General features: G+C 52.3%; 1 protein-coding gene across 5 annotated transcripts in view; it reads left to right on the top strand.

The window, feature by feature from the left end:
- The first annotated feature begins 10943 nt into the window (after window positions 1–10943).
- KIAA1549 (KIAA1549 ortholog) overlaps window positions 10944–18594 on the top strand; it is a 92675-nt gene continuing 85024 nt past the window's right edge. For all 5 annotated transcript variants that reach the window (XM_073544034.1, XM_073544031.1, XM_073544033.1 and 2 more), the window contains exon 1: window positions 10944–11149. In XM_073544034.1, the coding sequence (XP_073400135.1) occupies window positions 11062–11149 (88 nt within the window). In that variant the 5' untranslated portion in view covers window positions 10944–11061. The remainder of the gene's footprint in view (window positions 11150–18594) is intronic.

Below are 18594 nucleotides of genomic sequence, written 5' to 3'. Positions count from 1 at the left end.
GGGTTTGTCACGGACCCTCTTAATTAACTCTGTGATTAAGTAAAGCTTGGCTGGTGGCAGCGTGGTGTGTGCGGTTGGTTAGGCTAGTTGGCAGTATGGAAAGGGTCTTATATGCTGAATAAGGGGGGCTGCGGCATTGATAATTCCCTTACTGCAGTAGTCTAATTGGCCGGGCACAACAAGCAACCCGTCCGGCGACTAATTATCCTAGGTGCAGTTCCCTGACTGACCTGAGGGTAAGGGGGGCGCCGGAGAGCTGCGAGTTCCAAAGTGGAACTGAGAAAGTGGGATATACATAAATCCCCGCAGTTCTTGGAAGGTTGTTAGCAGTGATGGGGCATCCAAAATACCCCCTGCGGTAAATTGTAAGAGCGAGATTAGCTTGCTGTGTTTTGGTCACATGGTGTCAGTGGTGGGATAACTAAGCTAAGCCCCCACTGTGCCTGTGATAGCCGTGTGCCGGCAGTGCGTCGCGTCTCTCCGGTGTTATTCAGGGACGGCCGACGCGGAGCGGGGGCACCAGCACAAATTGGGATGAAGAAGCTTCGCTGGCAGGTAGGGACTGTCATTAAATGGGGAATTTAGTTAGGAATGTCCCTCCTCCCTGTTCTTCCCATTGAGTAAATATTTTTCGGTTACTGGTTGCGCCCTCTTTCTATATCTCAGCTTTGGTGGTCTGTGACAATTGAGGTTTACTGGTATTGTACTATACCTAATGGACTGTCCTGACCTGGTCGTATTTTTTGTGATTATTTTGTACTCATCCTGAGAAATAGCAGAAACCAGGGTGAGTAGGGACCGCCACCGTGGAGCGGGGGTGCCATTTGCGTTTCAAGAGGGTGCCAACCTCCGCTGTCAGGTAGGGGGCAGTACAGGGCCTATTAGGGACACACAGGTTCCTGTGTCCCCGATCCGGCACTTTCTCCAATACGCTTGTTTGTTTGGAGTTTTTCTGATCAGCACGAGGTTGCTTGGTTCTCTGATATACCGGGGTTTTATAGCAATAAAGTATAATCGCTTTAGAGGAACAGCAAGAAGGGGGTGACATGTCGGAGATGAGGGAGGAGGGGGTGATGTGCTGGACAAGAAATACACAGCGAGAGTGAGGCCGGGGGTCTTGTACTGGAAATTAAAGGGAGGACTGGGTGACATGGCACAGAGAAGGAGCGCCGCGGCTGGGAACATTGGAGGTGCTGGAGAGAAGTGAACTCTGCGCAGGGTGGAATTCAGGGAGCCACCTGCCGGGGAAAAGGATGACTCTGCCATGAAGCCCAGATGCTGCGGTGGTCGAGGAGCCATGAAGCCTAGACGCTGCGGTGGTCGAGGGGCCATAAAGCCCAGATGCTGCGGTGGTTGAGGAGCCATAAAGCCTAGACGCTGCGATGGTTGAGGGGCCACGAAGCCCGGACGCTGCGGTGGTTGAGGGGCCACGAAGCCCGGACGCTGCGGTGGTCGAGGGGCCACGAAGCCCGGACGCTGCGGTGGTCGAGGGGCCACGAAGCCCGGACGCTGCGGTGGTCGAGGGGCCACGAAGCCCGGACGCTGCGGTGGTCGAGGGGCCACGAAGCCCGGACGCTGCGGTGGTCGAGGGGCCACGAAGCCCGGACGCTGCGGTGGTCGAGGGGCCACGAAGCCCGGACGCTGCGGTGGTCGAGGGGCCACGAAGCCCGGACGCTGCGGTGGTCGAGGGGCCACGAAGCCCGGACGCTGCGGTGGTCGAGGGGCCACGAAGCCCGGACGCTGCGGTGGTCCAGGCGCTGGAGCAGCTTCTTTTCCTGTGAGATTTTATTTTAGAGAAGAGAAATTTTAAAAACTGCAAACCCCGACTGGCTCGCCATGGGGGGGAAGCTTCCTCCACGGGGACGACTTTAACCCTTTCATTGATGAAGTCGGAAGACTAAATAAAAAGGAACAAAAAGAACTATCGTCTGGGAGAAGATTTGTCCACAAATTTATTTTTTTTTTTTCTTTGGATAAATTTTTTAAAAATGGTGGAAGTACCAGGAGAGGAGAGAATCCGGGAGTGATGACCTCACAGAGCTCGTCTGTCGTATCGGTGATGCCATCGCCAAGGGGCGGAGCTGACACCCCTCCATGATCCCTCGGCCCCCTGCGCTGGTTTCGGCGCTCGTCTCCCATCTTCCGCGCTCTCGGATGTTTTTGGCTCCAGACGTGGTCAGAATGTGAACAGAGACAGAACAATCCTCCTGCAGGTCGTCCATTATGGAGCGTTGTCTGCACCGACCCATTGTAACGACGCTTCCATTCACTGACAGGAGCGGCGTTAGGGCAGAAGATGGAGACCGCGGCTCTCACATTCCTCTGCGGCTCAGATCATTAATATTTCAGGCTCGGCCGGCAGCGGTAATATCATCTACCCGTATAATGAAACCTCAGCCGGGCGGCGGGGGAGGGGAGCTGTGCCGCCATCTGCCTCCTCGTGTACGGAGAACGGTGCGAGAGGCGCAGAAATACGTGACCCCGGATCACCGACTGCGGCAACCGAAATAACCGCGGTCACGTGATGGGAACTGGTGACTAATATAGCCCCCCGATATTAGGAGAAAGGGGGCAGCCCCAGGCGCGATCAGCACCCCCCAGACACACATCTATGAGCCCCCATCACCCTGGGGCAAGAACGAAGACTGCAAACATCGAGCAAAGTACACAGAGCCCCCCACAAGACTCGTCATATGCTGAAAGCCCCCCACAAGATCCATCATATACAGAGAGCCCCCAACAAGTCTCGTCATATACCAGGAACCCCCCACAAGACCCATTGTAAACTGAAAGCCCCCCACAAGACTCGTCATATACAGGGAACCCCCCACAAGACCCATCGCATACCGAGAGCCCCCACAAATCTCGTCATATACTGAAAGCCCCCCACAAGACCCATCATATCCCATGAACACCCCACGAGACTCATCATGTACTGAAAGCCCCCCCACAAATCTCGTCATATACTGAAAGCCCCCCACAAGACCCGCCATATCCCATGAACACCCCACGAGACTCATCATGTACTGAAAGCCCCCACAATACCCGATATATACCAGGAACCCCCCACAAGACTCGTCATATACAGAGAGCCCCCCACAAGATCCATCATATATAGAGAGCCCCCAACAAGTCTCGTCATATACTGGGAACCCCCCACAAGACCCGCCATATACTGAAAGCCCCCCACAAGACCCGATATATACCAGGAACCCCCCACAAGACTCGTCATATACTGGGAACCCCCCACAAGACCCGCCATATACTGAAAGCCCCCAATACCCGATATATACCAGGAACCCCCCACAAGACTCGTCATATACTGAAAGCCCCCCACAAGACCCATCGTATATCGAGAGCCCCCACAAGACTCATCATATACTGAAAGCCCCCCACAAAACCCGCCATATCCCATGAACACCCCACGAGACTCATCATGTACTGAAAGCCCCCCACAATACCCGATATATACCAGGAACAACCCACAAGACTCGTCATATACAGAGAGCCCCCCACAAGATCCATCATATATAGAGAGCCCCCAACAAGTCTCGTCATATACTGGGAACCCCCCACAAGACCCGCCATATACTGAAAGCCCCCCACAATACCCGATATATACCAGGAACCCCCCACAAGACTCGTCATATACAGAGAGTCCCCCACAAGACCCATCATATCCCATGAACACCCCACGAGACTCATCATGTACTGAAAGCCCCCCCACAATACCCGATACATACCAGGAACCCCCCACAAGACTCGTCATACACAGGGAACCCCCATCGTATACCGAGAGCCCCCACAAATCTCGTCATATACTGAAAGCCCCCCACAAGACTCGCCATATCCCGGGAACCCCTCACAAGACTCATCATGTACTGAAAGCCCCCCACAAGACCCATCGTATACCGAGAGCCCCCACAAATCTCATCATATACTGAAAGCCCCCACAAGACGCGCCATATACCGGGAACCCCCCACAAGACTCGTCATATACTGAAAGCCCCCCACAAGACCCGACATATACTGGGAACCCCCCACAAGACTCGTCATATACTGAAAGCCCCCCACAAGACCCGACATATACTGGGAACCCCCCACAAGACTCGTCATATAATGAGAGCCCCTCACAAGACCCATCGTATACCAAGAGCCCCCCCACAAGACTCGTCATATCTTGGGAACACCCCATAAGATCCACTGTATACCAGGAACACGCCACAAGACCCTCCCTATACCAGGAACACCCCACAAGACCTGCCGTATACCAGTATGACGACATAGCATTTATTCTTAATTAGGTCAGACATATTTCTCAGTAGGCCAGGAGACATGGACTATTGTTCATATGAGTCTGAATGTTGACTCTTGAATTGATGTTTTTCTTTGGGGCAAGAGACATAGGCCATTGTTCAAATGAGCCTAAACGATGACTCTTGAATTAATTATTATGTTGCTATCCTCGGAGGACAGGGACTCTGGGTAATTGAACATTGAAGGATAAACTATGCAAATTAATAAAATATTCAAACAATAAGTGTTGACCTTATCCCTTCCCCCTGACCTGTGGAGGATGGTCTGAAGGACACATGTGAGTATAAAAATGACCTCTATCCTTCTGCAAGGAGACTACAGAACAATAGCCAGGACACCATGGCTCCAACCAGAGGGATACAGCTTTGAGAGACTGTACAGCATGCCAGCTTAAAGGACTACAGCCCTACCTGGAGGAATACAGATCTGCTCCATTGACCATCAGTGAACCCTCAAAGACGTTTGAAGAATTCAGGTTGGGACAATCAGGTCGCTTGGCCCCATGGAAACGTTCGGAGAAGCCAGGTTGAGACCATCCGGTCATCTGGCCCCATGGAGACATTCTGAGAAGCTGTGTTGGGACCATCCAGTCACTTGGCCCAATAGAGACATTTGGAGAATCCAGGTTGGGACAATCGGGTAACTTGGCCATGTATCTCAATGGCCGGTCAGCTTCCTAAGCTTGTCGTTATCTGCTAAACTTGTCACTATCTCTACTACTCAGCCCAGCGGATCTAGGGGAGCTGCAGGGGACTGGTGTTCATAGACACCGTACAAGGGCCCTGTCAGGGATTTACTTGTCTATCCCACTTTCCAGTTAGGAACTTGCAGCTCTCTAGCGCCCCCCTACCCTCAGGTCAGTCAGAGAACTACACCTAGGATAAGTAGTCGTGAGAAAGGCTGATTTGTCGCGTACTGGCTATTGATCACGCTGCAGTGAGGGCGGTATGTATATTCCCAGTCTCAGGCCGGACGTACACACATAAAACCTCCGGTCCGTCACTGCCAGGGTCTCCCAAATCCCCCAGAACAGTTTGCTGCCACCAGCTCCGTGTTTGACATTAAAACTAATATCGGGTCAGGAGCCCAACCACAGGGCTGCGGAATTTAGCGGGGAGGTCGTGGTGGTTCGTTCTTAGAGCAAGGAAAAGGAAGCTAGTAAATTTTATAGACTTACTCCAGAATACATAGGCAGTGTTTACAAAAATATAAAAGATGTTACAAAAAAAGACAAAATACAGTATATACAGACAGAAATAAAAGGGATTAAAATAAGAACTTGCACATCTCAGTCACTGGTACACCGTGTGGGTGAGGGGAGAGGGGAAACTTCCCAGAACAAAGGGGTACAAATGCACAGCTTCCTGCAACTGACTCCCCGGGCAAAAGACAACTTCCTAATCAAGAATCCTAGATTTATGCCTTTCCCTTGCTGACCTCACTGGGGGGCTGAGCTAGAAGATATACTCCCCCTTCTAAAAAGTTCTTAAAAACTTCTATTTGTCATAACTCTGGGTGAAAACCTCTGAAAGAGACGACGGGGGTATCATTTTTCTTATTATGACATTATATTCCATTCAAGACCAGACATGACTTGTCTGGGTGGTGCTGGCGGGTGGAAATCCGTTTCTCGGTTTCTGGCATCCGAAAAAGCTACAAAACGCTGCTGTGAATAGCTCTAGTTATGCAGATTCCGGAAATATATTTGTCCTGCCCCTATGACTATTCTGTGTTATTAAATTCGAGTTTGAAGAAACCTGTGCTTAAATCAAGCCGGATTTACCGGTCAGGAGCTCACAGTACACCTGCAGGGAGGGGTGAGTGGACATTCCATCAGGGAGAACGAGGCAGCTGGTGCAGGAGCGAGGGGGGTGTTTGTGAGCTGTGCCTGCACGTGGGGCTTCATGTGTGTGTACTGCACAAACGTAAAGGGGGAGGGGGCAGCATGTCCTTCAAAAGCCAGGCCAATGCAGCAGGAGGTTCTGGATTGGTGCTTCAGTTATTTTTGCAATAGCACATATTTTCCTGACAGGCTCCACAACCAGGGAGGCAGATAGACCCAGCAGACCATAGGTGAGGCATGCACAGGAAGTTTTAGATGCCACTATGTCCAAACCCACCAACTCATCCTTGAGAAGAGGACGAGAGTGGCTACACAGCCTCAACGGGAAACAGCAACTGCAAGATTTGTGCCAGCTTCGACAGATCGAATGTAGGAATTGGTCCATTGGGATGGCCTGAGCATCGTGGAGAACGAGGAGTTTGACCAAGAGGAATTGAGCTGCCTGTCAAATCCAGTGGTAATCTGGACTCGATACCCAGGACCAAGCCGTCCAAACCCAGGAGATGTTGGTGGCATTGGGACACGGAGCCTTAAGCGGGAGGAGTTGTATTGGTACAGGCAGATCCGTATCATCGAGCTGAAGAATCGCAGGGGGAGGCGGTGCCACACCGTTCATCAGTGCACAGGAACCACGGGATGCGGAGGACGCGAGTTTGGTTCTTGGCAATTACATGCCCACATTAAGCAGGGACTAGGATAAGGATGATCGGAAGCCTATTACGCCTGGCTGATTGAGATGGGGGAGGAATGTGACAACATCGCATTTATTCTCAATTTAATTAGGCCAGAAATATTTCTCAGTAGGCCAGGAGACACGGACTATTGTTCATATGAGTCTGAATGTTGACTCTTGGTGTTAGGCATCAGGTTCCTGCCTCTGCACAGGAGGAAACTTGAGCCTTGCCTTCTGCTGTCTCCCATTCCTCTCCAGCCGGAGAGGAGGCTGCTCAGTAGAGATGTCGGTCCCAGCGCCTTGCCCAGACCAATGCCAGGCATCTGGTTGCTCCTCCAGGCTCAGCTATTGTACCATGCTTGAGTCAGCGGCAAGCAGACGCTCTGGGACTAAGTTCTGGTTTGCTCCTACTGAGCATGCCCGTGGGACGACCTCTCATTGGAGGTCACGTGCTCAGGTCCTATTGCTGCTCCGATTGGACCACCAGGAAGGTCCCGGAAGGCTGCCGCTGTGAAAGGTTCACATGGTCGCCCGACCATGTGCTAGTATAGAGTCTTATTGCCGAAATGGTGTGTTGGATGATGGATGTCTGACTCTGGTGACTGACTTATTACATTTCCCCTCCCTTTGATACACACGTCGGTAGGGTTTAGGGGTTTTGAGTCAGCACAGTACTGGCACTGCCTAGCGCCACCGTGCTCTCAGCTCCATTGACATATTTGCGCCCGAGGGTGCCATTCAGCACACGGCACCTCGGTACCGCATTACTGCAGCGTCCGTCAGAGCGGCGCCGTGCGCAGTTAGAGCGTTTTCCAACTGTAGGCTGAGGCTGGTTAGTGGCGTTCTCCAGTGCGGCGCCGTGCATACTGTGTGCGGTAAGCAACTGTCTGCTGCACCCTGTGACAATTAACAGGGCACAGCGTACCTTAAGGGTCTACCCCTGTCACGGCAGTAGTGGTTCCGTGCGCTGACCCCGTGTCTTGGGGCAGCGTCCTGTGACGTCGCACTAGCGCTCTCCTATCCGTAGTCTGTGAGGCTGAACAGGCTTCGGTTCTTACACTGTTCAGGGCGCTCTCGGTGAAGTGACAGAGTTTGCCTCAGTACACACCGGGTGACCTTAACCCGCGTGAGTTCGGCTTTTCTTTGCCATACACTGTCCATTATTGCCTAGCAGCAGTTTACACCTCTGCACGGTGGACTCCAGACTGCGAATGCACCTAGGCTCCACATTTAATTAGGTGCGTTCCGCCAGACCATAACATTTGGATTTGTGTTTTTCTTCGGTGGGTCAAGAAACATAGGCCATTGTTCATATGAGCCTAAACGTTAACTCTTGAATTGATTATTGTGCTGCTGTCCTTGGAGGACAGGGATGCTGGGTAATTGAACAATTGATGTTTGCTAATATGTTGATTGTCCATTGTACCAGGCCATACAGTTTGTTGACCTGCAAGAAAAATGAAAAATAAACTAAATTGATTAAATATACAAACAATGAGAGTTGACCTCATCCCACCTTCCCCTTGACCTGTGAATGATGACCAGAAAGACAGATGTCAGGTCAGGTTGGAGAAGCCAGGTAGGGACCATCCGGTCACCTGGCCACATAGAGACTGTGACAGCTTTTAATCTTAATTATCCAGACGGCTATTCTTCAGTAAGCCTGGAGGCATTGACTGTTATCTTTATGTTGACTTTTGAATTTATGTGTTTGTTCTTCAGTCTGTCAAGAAGCATAGACTGTTGTCATGAGTCTAAAACGTTGATATTTTTAAAAATATTTTTTAATGGCTGATGTTTGCCTCCTATATCAGCTCCTGATTCTGTGCTATTTTTTGCGAGATATTGATGCAGGGTCATTGAACAATCGGTGTTTGATAATATGCTGATTGACCATTGTGTGGGACCCTGTGGACATACAGAGAAGCAAAAACAAACTGATTAAATACTCAAACAATGCAGGTTCATCTGGACGATCTCAAGGTAACAGCTGCCAGTATCCCGCCAGTCAGGGGAAGGGTGAGACTCCAATGTGCACCGTCGTGGGGGCCTGTAATCAGCCTGTTTTATGGTTCAATAAAATATTGCCACACTGAGTTACCCTCACCCTGTGTCACCCACACTGAGTTACCCTCACCCTGTGTCACCCTTACCCTGTTACCCTCACCCTGTGTCACCCACACTGAGTTACCCTCACCCTGTCACCCACACTGAGTTACCCTCACCCTGTGTCACCCTCACTGTGTTACCCTCACCCTGTGTCACCCACACTGAGTTACCCTCACCCTGTGTCACCCACACTGAGTTACCCTCACCCTGTCACCCTCACCCTGTGTCACCCTCACTGAGTTACCCTCACCCTGTGTCACCCTCACTGTGTTACCCTCACCCTGTGCCACCCTCACTGTGTTACCCTCACCCTGTGCCACCCTCACTGTGTTACCCTCACCCTGTGTCACCCACACTGAGTTACCCTCACCCTGTGTCACCCTCACTGTGTTACCCTCACCCTGTGTCACCCTCACTGAGTTACCCTCACCCTGTGTCACCCTCACCCTGTGCTACCCTCACTGTGTTACCCTCACCCTGTGCCACCCTCACTGTGTTACCCTCACCCTGTGTCACCCACACTGAGTTACCCTCACCCTGTGTCACCCTCACTGTGTTACCCTCACCCTGTGTCACCCTCACTGAGTTACCCTCACCCTGTGTCACCCTCACTGTGTTACCCTCACCCTGTGTCACCCTCACTGTTACCCTCACCCTGTGTCACCCTCACTGTGTTACCCTCACCCTGTGTCACCCTCACTGTGTTACCCTCACCCTGTGCCACCCTCACTTTGTTACCCTCACCCTGTGTCACCCTCACTGTGTTACCCTCACCCTGTGTCACCCTCACTGTGCTACCCTCACCCTGTGTCACCCTCACTGTTACCCTCACCCTGTGCCACCCTCACTGTGTTACCCTCACCCTGTGCCACCCTCACTGTGTTACCCTCACCCTGTCACCCACACTGAGTTACCCTCACCCTGTGTCACCCTCACTGTGTTACCCTCACCCTGTGTCACCCTCACTGTGTTACCCTCACCCTGTGTCACCCTCACTGTGTTACCCTCACCCTGTGTCACCCTCACTGTGTTACCCTCACCCTGTGCCACCCTCACTGAGTTACCCTCACCCTGTGTCACCCTCACTGAGTTACCCTCACCCTGTGTCACCCTCACTGTGTTACCCTCACCCTGTGTCACCCTCACTGAGTTACCCTCTCCCTGTGTCACCCTCACTGAGTTACCCTCTCCCTGTGTCACCCTCACTGAGTTACCCTCACCCTGTGTCACCCTCACTGAGTTACCCTCACCCTGTGTCACCCTCACTGTGTTACCCTCACCCTGTGTCACCCTCACTGAGTTACCCTCTCCCTGTGTCACCCTCACTGAGTTACCTTCACCATGTGTCACCCTCACTGTGGTACCCTCACCCTGTGTCACCCACACTGTTACCCTCACTGTGTTACCCTCACCCTGTGTCACCCTCACTGTGTTACCCTCACCCTGTGTCACCCTCACTGTGTTACCCTCACCCTGTGTCACCCTCACTGAGTTACCTTCACCATGTGTCACCCTCACTGAGTTACTTTCACCCTGTGTCACCCACACTGTTACCCTCACTGAGTTACCCTCACCCTGTGTCACCCACACTGTTACCCTCACTGAGTTACCCTCACCCTGTGTTGTCTGAGTAGTGTTCTGCCGGCGTTCAGTGGGACGATCCCTGGTCCATGTGGTCTTTGTAGAGGCAGCCGGGCCAGCGGACGAGAGCTCCCACTGACCCTGTGTCTCCACAACCAGGGACACCCCAGAAGACCGCGTATACCGGGAACACTCCACAGGAGTTTGGGAGTCTCCTCCTGCAGATGTAATTCTGTTCTTGGCCTCTGGGTGTCTCCTGTTCTCAGCCCGCGGATGTAGATCTCACCTTAGCCACAAGGTGGCTCCCGTTCTTTAGGTGTAATTTTCCTCTTGGCCGCTAGCTGTCGCCCGCTAGCTGTTCCCCTGCTAGCGGCTTTGTCTCCTCCCGCTGCTGCAGTGCCGCTGCTGGCCACCAGGTGTCGCCCTCTTACCCCGGGGACCAAGCAGCGGATAGCGGGGACGCGGCTGCGGTCGGTGTGCGGGGCCGACCCCGGGGTGATGCCGCGCTCTCCTCCCCGGTAACTGCAGGACGGGGGACATGGAGCGGGGGCTCCGAGCAGCTCCGGCCGCCCGCACCATCCTCCTCCTGGGGATCTGGCTCCAGCTGCACCGGGTGGCGGCGGAAGGTAGGTGCGGGGTCCTGCGGCTGAGGATGGGGGCCGGAGGTCGCTGCCGGGAGCCAGGACGTCCCCATCACTGTCTGCAGGTGCCAGTGATCCCGCCGGGGGTCTCCCCGCCTCCCCTGGATATGGAGGGTCGTCCACCGGGTGTTGGGGGTCTCACTGTCCCCCCCCTGGTGTTGGGGGTCTCCTTATTTCTCTGGTGTTGGGGGTCTCCTTATTTCTCTGGTGTTGGGGGTCTCCTTATCTCTCTCTGGTGTTGGGGGTCTCCTTATCTCTCTCTGGTGTTGGGGGTCTCCTTATCTCTCCCTGGTGTTGGGGGTCTCCTTATCTCTCCCTGGTGTTGGGGGTCTCCTTATCTCTCCCTGGTGTTGGGGGTCTCCTTATCTCTCCCTGGTGTTGGGGGTCTCCTTATCTCTCCCTGGTGTTGGGGGTCTCCTTATCTCTCCCTGGTGTTGGGGGTCTCCTTATCTCTCCCTGGTGTTGGGGGTCTCCTTATCTCTCCCTGGTGTTGGGGGTCTCCTTATCTCTCCCTAGTGTTGGGGGTCTCCTTATTTCTCTGGTGTTGGGGGTCTCCTTATCTCTCTCTGGTGTTGGAGGGGTCTCCTTATCTCTCCCTGGTGTTGGGGGTCTCCTTATCTCTCCCTGGTGTTGGGGGTCTCCTTAGCTCTCCCTGGTGTTGGGGGTCTCCTTAGCTCTCCCTGGTGTTGGGGGTCTCCTTATCTCTCCCTGGTGTTGGGGGTCTCCTTATCTCTCCCTAGTGTTGGGGGTCTCCTTATTTCTCTGGTGTTGGGGGTCTCCTTATCTCTCCCTGGTGTTGGGGGTCTCCTTATCTCTCCCTGGTGTTGGGGGTCTCCTTATCTCTCCCTGGTGTTGGGGGTCTCCTTATCTCTCCCTGGTGTTGGGGGTCTCCTTATCTCTCCCTGGTGTTGGGGGTCTCCTTATCTCTCCCTGGTGTTGGGGGTCTCCTTATCTCTCCCTGGTGTTGGGGGTCTCCTTATCTCTCCCTGGTGTTGGGGGTCTCCTTATCTCTCCCTGGTGTTGGGGGTCTCCTTAGCTCTCCCTGGTGTTGGGGGTCTCCTTATCTCTCCCTGGTGTTGGGGGTCTCCTTATCTCTCCCTAGTGTTGGGGGTCTCCTTATTTCTCTGGTGTTGGGGGTCTCCTTATCTCTCTCTGGTGTTGGAGGGGTCTCCTTATCTCTCTCTGGTGTTGGGGGTCTCCTTATCTCTCTGGTGTTGGGGGTCTCCTTATCTCTCTCTGGTGTTGGGGGTCTCCTTATCTCTCTCTGGTGTTGGGGGTCTCCTTATCTCTCTCTGGTGTTGGGGGTCTCCTTATTTCTCTGGTGTTGGGGGTCTCCTTATCTCTCTCTGGTGTTGGAGGGGTCTCCTTATCTCTCTCTGGTGTTGGGGGTCTCCTTATCTCTCCCTAGTGTTGGGGGTCTCCTTATCTCTCTGGTGTTGGGGGTCTCCTTATCTCTCTGGTGTTGGGGGTTTCCTTATCTCTCTGGTGTTGGGGGTCTCCTTATCTCTCCCTAGTGTTGGGGGTCTCCTTATTTCTCTGGTGTTGGAGGGGTCTCCTTATCTCTCTCTGGTGTTGGAGGGGTCTCCTTATCTCTCTGGTGTTGGAGGGGTCTCCTTATCTCTCTGGTGTTGGGGGTCTCCTTATCTCTCTGGTGTTGGGGGTCTCCTTATCTCTCTGGTGTTGGGGGTCTCCTTATCTCTCTCTGGTGTTGGGGGTCTCCTTATCTCTCTGGTGTTGGGGGTCTCCTTATCTCTCCCTAGTGTTGGGGGTCTCCTTATTTCTCTGGTGTTGGAGGGGTCTCCTTATCTCTCTCTGGTGTTGGAGGGGTCTCCTTATCTCTCTGGTGTTGGGGGTCTCCTTATCTCTCTGGTGTTGGGGGTCTCCTTATCTCTCTGGTGTTGGGGGTCTCCTTATCTCTCCCTAGTGTTGGGGGTCTCCTTATCTCTCTGGTGTTGGGGGTCTCCTTATCTCTCCCTAGTGTTGGGGGTCTCCTTATTTCTCTGGTGTTGGGGGTCTCCTTATCTCTCTCTGGTGTTGGGGGTCTCCTTATCTCTCTCTGGTGTTGGGGGTCTCCTTATCTCTCTGGTGTTGGGGGTCTCCTTATCTCTCTCTGGTGTTGGGGGTCTCCTTATCTCTCCCTGGTGTTGGGGGTCTCCTTATCTCTCCCTGGTGTTGGGGGTCTCCTTATCTCTCCCTGGTGTTGGGGGTCTTCTTATCTCTCCCTGGTGTTGGGGGTCTCCTTATCTCTCCCTGGTGTTGGGGGTCTCCTTATCTCTCCCTGGTGTTGGGGGTCTCCTTATCTCTCCCTGGTGTTGGGGGTCTCCTTATCTCTCCCTGGTGTTGGGGGTCTCCTTATCTCTCTCTGGTGTTGGGGGTCTCCTTATCTCTCTCTGGTGTTGAGGGTCTCCTTATCTCTCTGGTGTTGAGGGTCTCCTTATCTCTCTGGTGTTGGGGGTCTCCTTATCTCTCTCTGGTGATGGAGGGGTCTCCTTATCTCTCTCTGGTGTTGGAGGGGTCTCCTTATCTCTCTCTGGTGTTGGAGGGGTCTCCTTATCTCTCTCTGGTGTTGGAGGGGTCTCCTTATCTCTCTGGTGTTGGAGGGGTCTCCTTATCTCTCTCTGGTGTTGGGGGTCTCCTTATCTCTCTGGTGTTGGGGGTCTCCTTATCTCTCCCTAGTGTTGGGGGTCTCCTTATTTCTCTGGTGTTGGGGGTCTCCTTATTTCTCTGGTGTTGGGGTCTCCTTATCTCTCTCTGGTGTTGGAGGGGTCTCCTTATCTCTCTCTGGTGTTGGGGGTCTCCTTATCCCTCCCTAGTGTTGGGGGTCTCCTTATCTCTCTCTGGTGTTGGGGGTCTCCTTATCTCTCTGGTGTTGGGGGTCTCCTTATCTCTCTGGTGTTGGGGGTCTCCTTATCCCTCCCTAGTGTTGGGGGTCTCCTTATGTCTCCCTGGTGTTGGTGGTCTCCTTATCTCTCTGGTGTTGGGGGTCTCCTTATCTCTCTGGTGTTGGGGTCTCCTTATCTCTCTCTGGTGTTGGAGGGGTCTCCTTATCTCTCTGGTGTTGGGGGTCTCCTTATCCCTCCCTAGTGTTGGGGGTCTCCTTATCTCTCTCTGGTGTTGGGGGTCTCCTTATCCCTCCCTAGTGTTGGGGGTCTCCTTATCTCTCTGGTGTTGGGGGTCTCCTTATCCCTCCCTAGTGTTGGGGGTCTCCTTATCTCTCTGGTGTTGGGGGTCTCCTTATCTCTCTCTGGTGTTGGAGGGGTCTCCTTATCTCTCTGGTGTTGGAGGGGTCTCCTTATCTCTCTGGTGTTGGAGGGGTCTCCTTATCTCTCTGGTGTTGGGGGTCTCCTTATCTCTCTGGTGTTGGGGGTCTCCTTATCTCTCCCTAGTGTTGGGGGTCTCCTTATTTCTCTGGTGTTGGGGGTCTCCTTATCTCTCTCTGGTGTTGGGGGTCTCCTTATCTCTCTCTGGTGTTGGGGGTCTCCTTATCTCTCCCTGGTGTTGGGGGTCTCCTTATCTCTCTCTGGTGTTGGGGGTCTCCTTATCTCTCTCTGGTGTTGGGGGTCTCCTTATCTCTCTCTGGTGTTGGGGGTCTCCTTATCTCTCCCTGGTGTTGGGGGTCTCCTTATCTCTCCCTGGTGTTGGGGGTCTCCTTATCTCTCCCTGGTGTTGGGGGTCTCCTTATCTCTCCCTGGTGTTGGGGGTCTCCTTATCTCTCCCTGGTGTTGGGGGTCTCCTTATCTCTCCCTGGTGTTGGGGGTCTCCTTATCTCTCCCTGGTGTTGGGGGTCTCCTTATCTCTCCCTGGTGTTGGGGGTCTCCTTATCTCTCCCTGGTGTTGGGGGTCTCCTTATCTCTCCCTGGTGTTGGGGGTCTCCTTATCTCTCCCTGGTGTTGGGGGTCTCCTTATCTCTCTCTGGTGTTGGGGGTCTCCTTATCTCTCCCTGGTGTTGGGGGTCTCCTTATCTCTCCCTGGTGTTGGGGGTCTCCTTATCTCTCCCTGGTGTTGGGGGTCTCCTTATCTCTCTCTGGTGTTGGGGGTCTCCTTATCTCTCTCTGGTGTTGGGGGTCTCCTTAGCTCTCCCTGGTGTTGGGGGTCTCCTTATCTCTCCCTGGTGTTGGGGGTCTCCAGCAGGCTCTGCTAGATGCAGGTATTTGCCCCTGACAGGTGGGCGCTGACGGCTCCCCGGTGTCGTCCCCCCATCCCGGGAGTGACCGGCGTCTATAACGATATGTGAAGATGAGTCTGAGCCCCCCACATCCCCTCGGGGGGCTCCTCTCCTCCGGTGCTGGCGGCTTTACACCCTGCGCTCGGCATTGTGCTTGGTGATATACGGCAGCTGCTCGGCCGTGAAGCCCCCGGCTGCGGTGGCTGTAATGTCCGCAGCACTCGGACCCCTGCTCTGTAACGTTATGGGGTCTCTGGGTCACATGAAGGATCTGCACAGGCGTCCTCCTCTCCCCCATAACGCTGCATCACCTGCCGGTCGCCTCGGTGCGGCGCTCCCCGGGGGCAGAGCTTGTTATTGTCTGTTTACCACCATGTTGCCTGACAAAGCTCCGTGATTACTGCTCTGCGCCGGGGGACGTGCGGCTCCACCGAGACGACAACCAGCGACGGCACGGAGACTAGTGAGGAGACGGTATGGGGGGAAGTTGTCAGCCCCGCCCCCTGGTGATGAGACGCCGCCCCTCATCTATCACTGCTGACAACCTGCCTGTGTACAGAATGAGAGGTTGTCAGCCCCGCCCCCCGGACTCCACATCACTCATCGCTCTTTATTCTTATTACAGGTATATCACACAGTTCATATTACAACCGGACGCAGAGGGGTAAACAGGCGGGGGTCCAACATTACCGATCATAAGACACTCCGGGGAAACATCCATCCAACACATAACATTGCTGTGTTACCCTCCAGAGCTGCACTCACTATTCTGCTGGTGCAGTCACTGTGTACATACATTACATTACTGATCCTGAGTTACCTCCTGTATTATACCCCAGAGCTGCACTCACTATTCTGCTGGTGTAGTCACTGTGTACATACATTACATTACTGATCCTGAGTTACCTCCTGTATTATACCCCAGAGCTGCACTCACTATTCTGCTGGTGCAGTCACTGTGTACATACATTACATTACTGATCCTGAGTTACATCCTGTATTATACTCCAGAGCTGCACTCACTATTCTGCTGGTGCAGTCACTGTGTACATACATTACTGATCCTGAGTTACCTCCTGTGTTATACTCCAGAGCTGCACTCATTGTTCTGCTGGTGTAGTCACTGTGTACATACAATACATTACTGATCCTGAGTTACCTCCTGTATTATACCCCAGAGCTGCACTCACTATTCTGCTGGTGCAGTCACTGTATACATACATTACTGATCCTGAGTTACATCCTGTATTATACTCCAGAGCTGCACTCACTATTCTGCTGGTGCAGTCACTGTGTACATACATTACTGATCCTGAGTTACATCCTGTATTATACTCCAGAGCTGCACTCACTATTCTGCTGGTGCAGTCACTGTGTACATACATTACTGATCCTGAGTTACCTCCTGTGTTATACTCCAGAGCTGCACTCATTGTTCTGCTGGTGTAGTCACTGTGTACATACAATACATTACTGATCCTGAGTTACCTCCTGTATTATACCCCAGAGCTGCACTCACTATTCTGCTGGTGCAGTCACTGTATACATACATTTCTGATCCTGAGTTACATCCTGTATTATACTCCAGAGCTGCACTCACTATTCTGCTGGTGCAGTCACTGTGCACATACATTACTGATCCTGAGTTACGTCCTGTATTATACTCCAGAGCTGCACTCACTATTCTGCTGGTGTAGTCACTGTGTACATACATTACATTACTGATCCTGAGTTACATCCTGTATTATACTCCAGAGCTGCACTCACTAGTCTGCTGGTGCAGTCACTGTGTACATACATTACATTACTGATCCTGAGTTACATCCTGTATTATACTGCAGAGCTGCACTCACTATTCTGCTGGTGCAGTCACTGTGTACATACATTACATTACTGATCCTGAGTTACATCCTGTATTATACTCCAGAGCTGCGCTCACTATTCTGCTGGTGCAGTCACTGTGTAAATACATTACATTACTGATCCTGAGTTACATCCTACATTACTACCTCCACCATATTTTACTGTTGGTATGATGTTCCTTTTCTGAAATACTGTTACTTCTACGCCAGATGTAATGGGACATACACCTTCCAAAATGTTGTACTTTTGTCTCGTCAGTCCACAGAGTATTCTCCCAGAAGTCTTGGTGATCATCAAGCTGTTTTCTGGCAATATTGAGACGAGCCTTCATGTTCTTATTGCTCAGCAGTGGTTTTTGTCTTGGATCTCTGCCACGCAGGACATTTTCGCCCAGTCTCTTTCTTATGGTGGAGTCATGAACTCCAACCTTAGCTGAGGCAAGTGCGGCCTGCAGTTCTGTGGATATTGTTGTGAGGTCTTTTTTGATCTCTTGGGTAAGTCGTACCTGCGCTCTTGGGGTAATTTTGGTCGGCCGGCCACCCCTGGGAAGGTTCACCATTGTTCCATGTTTTCACCATTTGTCGATACTGGCTCTCACTGTGGTTCGCTGGAGTCCCAAAGCTTTAGAAATGGCTTTATAACGTTTTCCAGACTGATAGATCTCAATTACTTAGTTTCTCATTTGATCTAGAATTTCTTTGGATCGCGGCATTTCGTTTGAGGATCTTTTGGTCTACTTCACTTTATCAGGCAGGTCCTGTTTAAGTGATTTCTTGATTGAAAACAAGTGTAGCAATAATCCAGCCTGCCTGTGGCTTGGGAATGTGACCACAGATGTGATAAACCACAGATTATTTATGTTTTAAGACTGGAGGGCAATCACTTTTTCACGCAGGGCCCTGTAGGTTTGGATTTCTTTTTCCCTTAATAATAAAGACATTTGTTTATAAACTGCATCTTGTGATTGTGTTATATTACTGTGCAGTGTATATACAGGAGGAGTGGTACTGTGCAGTGTATATATACAGGAGGAGTGGTACTGTGCAGTGTATATATACTGGAGGAGTGGTACTGTGCAGTGTATATATACTGGAGGAGTGGTACTGTGCAGTGTATATATACAGGAGGAGCGGTACTGTGAAGTGTATATATACAGGAGGAGGGGTACTGTGCAGTGTATATATACAGGAGGAGTGGTACTGTGCAGTGTATATATACAGGAGGAGGGGTACTGTGCAGTGTATATATACAGGAGGAGTGGTACTGTGCAGTGTATATATACAGGAGGAGTGGTACTGTGCAGTGTATATATACAGGAGGAGCGGTACTGTGCAGTGTATATATACAGGAGGAGTGGTACTGTGCAGTGTATATATACTGGAGGAGTGGTACTGTGCAGTGT

This window comes from Dendrobates tinctorius, unplaced genomic scaffold, assembly GCF_039654945.1.
Source record: "Dendrobates tinctorius isolate UK_male_01 unplaced genomic scaffold, ASM3965494v1 ptg000136l, whole genome shotgun sequence".
NCBI classification, from domain to species: Eukaryota; Metazoa; Chordata; class Amphibia; order Anura; family Dendrobatidae; genus Dendrobates; species Dendrobates tinctorius.
Note: the sequence above shows the minus strand (reverse complement) of the source record. Positions and strands in the feature narration are given on the sequence as shown.